Raw genomic sequence first — 9,472 nt, 5'->3', positions numbered from 1 at the left:
AAAATATTTTACAATTAATTAAAAGAATACTGCAACATTCTTCATATTTAGAATTAATTAAAAAAAGTCCAGCAGAGAGTTACATAACTTTCTCGGGAAAAAAGTTAAAATTGCGTTTAGCGCCATCTATTACACGATTTTATCTTTAAAAACTTTTGTATAATTGAATATTGTAAAATGAAAAAAAGCTTAATTTCGAGGGTAGAGATAAGTTTCATAAAAAATTGTAAATGTGATCCTATTAGAGATATGTCACACGATTCCCTATATTTCTTCATCCTCTCGACCTTTAACCATCAAAATTTAACAGTATTAAGGCATCTTATATACAAACCTCCATGAAAAATTTCAGAAATTTTTGGCAAAAGGCACAGGAGTTATTAAGCTTCAAAGTGTGTAAACAAAACTTCTCCCCCCACACAACGCAAACATCCATACACACAGAAAAAAATCCCATTTTTTTTGCATTTCTGGACATTTCAAAGTCCTTCGAGTCCAAAAATTATTTTAAAAATCGTACAGACATACAGTACGTACCGTAAAGTACATACATACAATTGGAAAATTTGATTAAAGTCGGTTTAGAAGAAGAATTCTCACATCCTTCAATCTCCCAGTTTCGATATACTTATGAATAATTAATTTAATCAAGATCATGGTAATAAGATCCATGATTGACAATGGAGAATGGCATTAAACGGGGATATATATATATATATCTGTCCCATTTCCATTAGAATGACACGTAAAGAAGGAAGAAAATTTTCCATCTGAAACCCTAATGGCACTGAGAACTTGTATTCCACGACAGATGATGTAGATATAATTAGATGTTATCTATCATACGTCGCTATAGTCCATCTAAGACACGCATTAAAGGTTATGACCCCGTGACCTTACTAAATCGATTCCATTGCTTATCATCCCAGCTAAAAAGATGATTAATGAGTTATTTTTCTAAGAAACTGATAAAGAATTTAAACCGCAAACACGCTCCTACTAAACTCTAAGTATATTATGTATATATATGCTGTAAATTGCCTCGTTAAATGATGATTAATTGTGTCGTTTTATACGTTAAATATCGATTATTCGAAAAATATTTTTATTTTCTTGCAAATTTTTATTAATATTTTATAATTCTTTATTTATTTTTGTTGCGGTTAAGGGATGAGATGCACTTCTCTATCCTTCTCTCCTTCGATATTAACAAATCTTCTTCTAGAATTTCTTTGGCTCTTCTCCAGATATTCTTTACTTTGTTCTTTCTTTTTTAAACTGTAGAAAATATATATTATATATTTTACTTTTCCTTTATTTTTGTTCTGTTATCCTATATATCAACTATACAATCTTTGAAAGGGAAGACAGAAATTAATTGCTATCTCGTTTCTCGTTTAGCAAAACTTATCTACTGAAATCCATATTCGTTTGGATGTGATAAGCGTAAACAATGATAAAAATATAGAATTTATGCCTATATAAAACTTAATTTAGTCGACTTTTTTCCACGTTTTAATGGATTTTCTGTAGTACGTATGTTGATAATTTTATATGATTTATGCATAAATGCTGATTATTTTTGCTAGAATTTTTTGTAATTTAATGTTATAGAGAAGATTTATTCTTATAAATAAGTGAAATTTATGATTATATGCAATATAATTTCATAAATTTTTTCTATAATTCAAGCATTAATATGGTTATTTTTTATAGTATAAGTTAAGCTAACACAAACGTTTATTTAATTCATATTTCCATGAACAAATGGAAAAATTATGTTTATACGCGACTTAATTTAATATTTCTTCCACAATTTAAACAGTAGAGATTAATTTCTCCACACAGATAAATAGAATTTATATTTATATATAACTTAATTTAGTAACGATTGCTAATATTTACGAACATAAACAAGCTAATTTACTATTTTTTAAAATTATTTAAGCTCATATGTGATTGATTTTCCTATAGCCNAAATAATTTTATTATTATTTTTTTAAATATATTTTTTATCGATTTAAATTTGATTTTTTTTAATCGTTGAACATATATAAGAGCTGTTTTAGTATGATAGAAAAGTTAGCTATAAAATCATCGTTATTCTGTTAGGAAAAAAAAATCATTTTTTAAAGACAAGATGGATGCTTTTAAGATAAATTGATTACGTTGTTTCTTTCTTTTTTGATCCTTGTGGTCATTCGGTTTCAGTATCAACTGTTGATGTTTGTAGTAAGCTCTTCCTACAATTGCATTTACCTTGTTTTTACCCTTTCAGGGAGGTGAAGTGAGTGCAATTATAGGAAGTAGAAACTGTTTGTTTTGAATTTTTTTTTATGAACTGTAGGAATTTTTAGAAGTAGAAATTACATTTATAGGAAACAGGAATGTAGAAATTAAAACTTTCTGTTGTAGGGTGTAGGAATTGCGGTTGTAGGAGTGAAAACTGCTGTTGTAGGAAGCTGAAATTCAAACTGTAGGTACTAGGAATTGTAGTTATAGGAAGCAGAAATTTCTGTTGTAGGAAACTAGAATTTCTGTTATAGGAAGTTGGAATTGCCATTGTAGGAAATAGGAATTTACGTTGTAGGAAGTTGAAATTGTTGTTGAAGTTAATAGGAATTGCTTGTTATGAATTTAGGAATTACAGGAAATATAAATTGCATTTACAGAGAATAGAAATTTTAGTAAGCCGTTAACTGTAATTGCCGGAAGTAATACAATTATAGAAAGTAGAAATTGTTTACTTATCATTTCCTCTCGTCTTCTTCAATCTCATCCATTTCTATTCAATTTCGATAAATTTCAAATTTCTTAATTGTGTCTTCAAAAGAAAATAAATCACAAACATATTCCAATAAAAGTCAATTAAGATTTAGCATCAATCTTTGCCTTTCATAAAAAGAAAAAAAAAAAGAAAACATAATTAAGTTTCTGAGTGATTTCATTCATTTCGAATGGAATAACATAAATTCCATTATTCGGCCATTAAATCGACAATGATAGAAGTTATGAAGGTATTCCATGGTTTGTAGTATGAAGCTTTTTCTAGTAAGATAAAGATAATCGTAAAGCTTTTGCAGAAAGCATTCGAGGATGTTAATGTCTTTATAGCCTTTTTTTTGCCTTTAAAAAAGCAAAATATGACTTTATTTTCTTAAAAATTGATGATTTATAGTAAAGGAAAATAGGATTTGAGTCGAAAATCTTCGTTATCTGAAGATAAGCGATCGTTCTTTACGTGCTAAAATGATGATAAAGTTAGCAAATGACCCAGAAAATTGAGCAATTTTTCAATATGTTTATAAATTTTCAGAAAATAAAAGGTTAAAAATAAAATCGTTTGAAGGTTAGAGGCATAGAAAAACCAATAAAATTTTAAATAATGAGTCTCTTTTATCAAAATAAAATCATTATTTTGTACAGAAATAAATTTGTTTTTATTAAAATGTAGGAGACAAATGAGAGAATTTTAATATATTTACGAATTTCCTGCATTTCGAAAGTAAAATATAATTTTATCTCCTTAAATTAATGACTTAGTACAAGTGAAAATATTAGATTTGAATGGAATATTTTCGTGATTGACAAGCTCGTCTATACGCGATAGAATGATGCTGAAGCTAATAAAATTCACAAAATTAATTCCTTCCTACATGCATTTATAAATTCTCGGCAAATTAAAAAGTCGAAAATAAAATGTTATAAAGGTTAGAAGCATAGAAAATGAATAGAATTTAAACAAGTCTTATCGAAGAAAAATCGCCGATTTGTTAAGAATAAACTATAGAAAAATTTGAGAAAATACTTTATAAATTNAATTTAAACAGTAGAGATTAATTTCTCCACACAGATAAATAGAATTTATATTTATATATAACTTAATTTAGTAACGATTGCTAATATTTACGAACATAAACAAGCTAATTTACTATTTTTTAAAATTATTTAAGCTCATATGTGATTGATTTTCCTATAGCCTACAATTATACACAAATTAATTTGCTAGATTTATCACAGTTCATGCTTATACACCATCAGTTTGCATGACATTTTCCATAATCTAGGCGTACATCTTGATCAAATTATGCTGTTTTTTTTGCATTTTATACTAATAAAAATGTTAATTTTTTCATGAAATTTAAAGATTTCTTTAGTACTATTTGCAGTTATATTATTATTTTGATATTTTATCGATTGTCTCGTGTTCTCGTATTCTGTATGTGTTGCAATATATACAGTACATTTATAGCCGTTACGTGATTTGAATTAATATTTTTCCGGGAATTTTTAGGGATTTTTATATAACATTCTAGAATTTTTCTACTTTATTTATTTTCCGTTATTTATTATTATTTGTGTTATATAATATTTAATCTTGTTGTAAAATATTGGAAAGAACTGTAAAGATAAGAAAGAAAAATATTTTGGCATTTTAATGAATGGCCTAGAAATAANTTTTTAAATTTAAAATTAAAAAAAAATTAATATATTTACTAACATTTGATTTATTTTTACAGAGGAAAAACGATGGAAATTAATTTAAAAGAACCTTCGAAGTACAAGCTGCCATTGTTGATCTGTTATTGATGGTTTCGACTTTGTATAATGATAAAATATCAAAGTTTTATACAATTTTTTCGATTTTTTTGGTTAAACATCGCTGAATAGAAGAATGTGAAAGAATGTACGGATGGAAAAATACTTTTCTTATGGCCATCAATGTGATAAATGCTTTTTTCTGGAAAAGAATTTATTCCTAAATGAGAAAATTCGAAATCGTTACAATAACCTGAATGAAATGTAAGATAAAAATATATATATATATGTATTATCTATATATACTATGAGAATTAATTGAAAAAGAAAGCTTTTTCTAGAAAATTTTGAAGAAATGTTGTGGATGGTGATCGTTATACTTCTATCGATGTCGAAGGCATCCCTGTGGGAACAGTCGTGTCCCCATTATTGTACCTGTATCGTAAGAGGATGGCAAGTGTTAAAATTAGATGCCAAAACTGTAGATTGTACCAACTCGTCCTTAATCCAAATACCGGAAAATGTATCCATAGAAACGGAAGTTTTAATACTTCGATATAACATCATTGGACACGCTTACCATTTCAGCCTTTTAGACTTGGTCCATTTACGACGTCTTCTCTTACTCGACTTAAGTTTCAATCGAATTCGTTCGTTAAAAAATATAGGAGGAAGTTTACCCAGCGTTAGATATTTAAATCTAAGTTACAATTGCCTTTCACGCTTAGAAGAGGGAATGTTTCGTGGATTTCCTCACATCGAAGTACTTAATATCCGTTCTAATCGTATCTCTCTCATTGCTCCCTTATCTATGCAGCTTCCCAAAATGAAATACTTGGACTTATCTAATAACAAGTTATCTTATCTTAGAACTCACTATTTTGCTGATTTACATTCCCTTAGGGTACTCCTGTTATCGAACAATCATATTGGAAGGATTTCCGAACCGATATTCCGCCATGCAGGACCTGTAGATCTCATAGATCTTGATGGGAATCGGATTAGCAAATTCGACGAAACTTCACTCAACTACATAACTAGCATCGGAGAATTGAGGTTATCTAGTAATCATTTGGGACACGTACCCACCGAATCACTTTCTCATGTGCCATACATTGATAAATTAACTTTAAACAATAATTACTTCAGGATACTCCGCTCCAATTCCTTCCGCTCCATCAACGTTTCTGAATTATTCATATCGAACAATGAAAATTTATTTGTTATCGAAAGTAGAGCTTTTTCCGATTTGTATCTCTTATCACATTTAGAAATTAGTGACAATAAGAGACTGACTTACGTCGAGAAGAAAGCATTTAATAATTTGCCACTATTAAGAGTTCTTGATCTGAGAAACAATAACTTGTTGGGACTTCGTGAAGATTTTCGACATTCTGTCAACTCTCTGAAGAATTTAACTGTGTCTGGAAATCCTTTCTGGTGCACCTGTGATCTGAAATGGTTACAGGAAGTCTCCCTGAAGGAAACTTGGGTAGAAGATGGACTTAATGTCACCTGCACGGATCCTCAAGAGGGATTCCATCGCAGTTTAATGAATTTGGACGATCTTCCGTCCGAATGCCCTCCTCTTATTCTTCCTCTCTTTCCAGAAATCGTGGATCGTCTACCGGCTAACAACGTATCGTTTCGTTGTGCAGCCACGGGTGTTCCTTTACCTGTCGTAGAATGGATACTTCCCACTAGAACAGTTAACACGCGTTGGAGCATACGGAACGACGTGTTATACGTCAGCTACCTTCACACGGAAGATTCTGGCGATTATCAGTGTATAGCTGTTAACCAGCAAGGTAACGATACACGTAACGTTCGATTAAACGTCAAAGATTTAAATATAATCATGATACCGGTAACGGTGGCTTCCACATTCGTAACCCTGTCGTGGAATCGTAGCGCCGCCGTTATCGGCGATTATCTTCTTCAATATCGAAGATTAATGGAAGATAAAGTTACCAGCAAGTCGATTAGTACCGGTGTAAAGGTGCACTCTTACACTCTAAGTGGGTTACATCCCGGAGAGACTTATATAATCTGGTTATGTTTGCAAAGGGAGGAATACGTCATCAGATTAGGTTCTCTCCAAGTTACCACTAGAGATGAAGGATTTTTATTGATGTTAGGTATTCGTACTAATTATCTTAGCGTTATTTTAGTAGCTGCAGGTGCCAGTTTGATAGTATTTAGCTGTTTGGGTACGTGTCTAGTTAGGCTATACAAATGGAGGAGGCGTCATCACAACGAGATGGTTCTCAGCGATAATACTTCCCAACGTTGTTTTGCAGAGAGTGGTTCTGCCCATTCTGGACTCGCCTTTATGACCTTTGTCAATGTGGCCGACGAAACAGTTCTGGTAGACAACGACGACGAAAGTTTCGAATGACAAAACATCACCGTTAAGTATCAAAGATATGAATAAGAGCCATATGGTGGCTGTCCCCGTAAAAGCACGATCATATTTATATCATAAAGACCAAAAACTCGAATAAATATATATTTTTAAAGTTCAAACAATCATTTAAAATTCCATCCACGCAAGAATAATGCGAAGAAACTCAAATAGAATCCTCCTAGATTGAGCTTAATAAAAAAAAAGGGGTGCAAGAAGATGACAAAAAATAAAACAAAATTAATTTTAATAATAATAGTAATAATAAAATATGTTTTTCTATACCATAAAAAATATTTTTCGATTAAATTCATTCGCGAAAATTTAAATTTCTTTTATTTGTCTGTACGTTTTCCCAGCAAGTAACAGAACAATAACCATGAAAGTTTTATGCCCGGTTGCCATATTTACGACTCATCCTCTACACAATTATTACCTAAAGGATATAATAATAATAAAAAAGGAAGTTAGAAAAACAAATTCCACTGTTTAAAAGTCGGAAAAAAGTCGCATCAAAGTAGGAGATGGTTTTTTATTACTTTTTTTTTGCCATCCCCTATTGGGGATGTGTTATATGTTGGAAAGGGGCAGCCACCAAATGTGTCTCTGGAGTGCTAGGATTCCATTCAGTGAGTCCTCCTATCTGTGATAAAGACTGAAGTATGTTCACTTCACTACTTCTACGTTAGCTGACAACCACATATCATCGCCATCTCTTCTTAGTTGCAAGCCAGGAAAAAAATATAAAGAAGGAAAGAGAAGAAGTATATAACATTTGTCGTCGTCTTGGATGAATATCCAGGAAATTTTAACTCGAAAATAACTAGAAAATAAGAAAAAAAAGAGGAAGAATTTTATCAAAAACCTCGCGCCATTTTCAATTTTATTGCATTCTTCTTAAAAGTCTTGTATAAATAAACAAAAATAAAATTAGTTGAAAAAAGTAGATCTATTTTTTTGTAGTTTTTATTCTCAATTTTAACCTTATTTTTAAGGAGTTAAAACTTGATTTTCACACATTTTATCACATCGTGTTTACGACTAAGTTGATAGAAGTTAATCTATAGAAGGCTATAAAATTTTGTAACTTAAACAAAAGTTAAATTTAAGATTTATTATCCTTTATATAACCTTTCTTTACTGGAAGATGACGACGAGTTTAAAGTAGAATTTTCATATTGAATTTTAGAGACGAAATTTTGGATGTAGCATTTTAAAACGATAAATTAAGAAGTTCGTATAAAAATATATTAAAGTTTACAAGTAGGACAAAATATTTATAAAATTATAAACATTAAAACTGTATAAATAAATAAATAAAAAGGCGTATATCCTAGAAGTTTGCACAAATTTCAAAGTCGTTTAAAATTCATTAATTACTCTGAAATAAAGTTTTTTTGGGTACAGGTGAGTTGTTCAACGTTCGGACGAAATAATCAGGACCGCAACCGGATACAATTCGAACTTTAATCTTAACCCCTTCTATTAATTTCCGGGAGTGGTCAGCTTTGAAATGGAAAAGTTTGGCCTCTTACAATTCCTCCAACTTACGCCTTCGCGGGAGATGCAGAACAAGCTTCTCAAATATTTTCACAAACTTTTGCGTCGGTTGGTATCAAAAATATTTCAATCGGCCTCAGTTGACGAACGTTTGGAACGTTGGCTTTACGGGAGATGTATGGAATTTCGTGATGGTCCAACTTGGTAACTGTGTCGTAAGCATAATGGGCGGTGGCCATGCTGGACAGAAGAATATCCTCGGTTTAGAAAGGGCATCAGCCTCTTCTTTGCCATACTCTTCTTTGGTGATGGAGAGCCGTTGCGGGGCAATGAAGGTTCGTGAACGTCCCTCCGGACCGATTGTCAGCCAAACTTGAAGCTTCGGCAAAAACTTGGAGCGCAGTTTGAATTTGACTTGAGGATTCACATCCAGCCCTTCTTTGGTGAAATCGTGACTGTTATCAGCGCATACACTTCCGTCAAAAGTGTAAAAGAACTCGTTGTCCATAACCTGACTGACATTGTTTGACGTCTTTGAGACTAATTAGCAGCTTTTGCAAAAAAGTTTTTTCGAGTATAGAGTTGTTCTGTCGTGTATTTTTTGGAACAGATTTAACAATCACCTAACGTTCCTTCAGTTTGAGAACGTGTCCAGGCGAAATTTTGAACTTTCTTCCCATTTTTATAAACATTTATCCAACTTTTCTCAAGGCTTCTTCCTCCAATCGGTCATTTCTCTCCTCTTCTTCCCATTTCCCGTTCTTCTTTCTGCAGGTTATCCATGCATGCTCTACTCTTGAGAAGATGCTACACACTGTACTCTACGAAACTCCAATTGTAAAGAAATGCTTAATTATATAAGATTTTTAGTAAATTACATTTCTTCGATTGAATTCATTTAACCCTTCCATTTTTAAAAATGAATCATTTCCATAGATAGAATCCAGAACAACCTAGAAAGAATGTATGCTATCTCGTGCTAGCGTGCAATTATTCGAAATTACCGAGAAATACTACTAAAATCTGCAT

General features: G+C 31.3%; 1 protein-coding gene across 3 annotated transcripts in view; it reads left to right on the top strand.

The window, feature by feature from the left end:
- The window catches only part of LOC111635319 (leucine-rich repeat neuronal protein 1-like), a 40,430-nt gene extending 32,609 nt beyond the window's left edge, over positions 1 to 7,821 (top strand). For 2 of the 3 annotated variants that reach the window (XM_023380249.1, XM_023380250.1), the window contains exon 2: positions 4,521 to 7,821. In XM_023380249.1, the coding sequence (XP_023236017.1) occupies positions 4,895 to 6,937 (2,043 nt within the window). In that variant the 5' untranslated portion in view covers positions 4,521 to 4,894 and the 3' untranslated portion in view covers positions 6,938 to 7,821. The remainder of the gene's footprint in view (positions 1 to 4,520) is intronic. The other variant, XM_023380252.1, reaches the window with a different exon arrangement.
- Positions 7,822 to 9,472: the final 1,651 nt, after the last annotated feature.

The sequence above is a fragment of the Centruroides sculpturatus genome, unplaced genomic scaffold (assembly GCF_000671375.1).
Source record: "Centruroides sculpturatus isolate CEXI.00-Female unplaced genomic scaffold, Cexi_2.0 scaffold851, whole genome shotgun sequence".
NCBI lineage: Eukaryota > Metazoa > Arthropoda > Arachnida > Scorpiones > Buthidae > Centruroides > Centruroides sculpturatus.
This window is presented reverse-complemented; position numbering and strand designations above follow the sequence as displayed.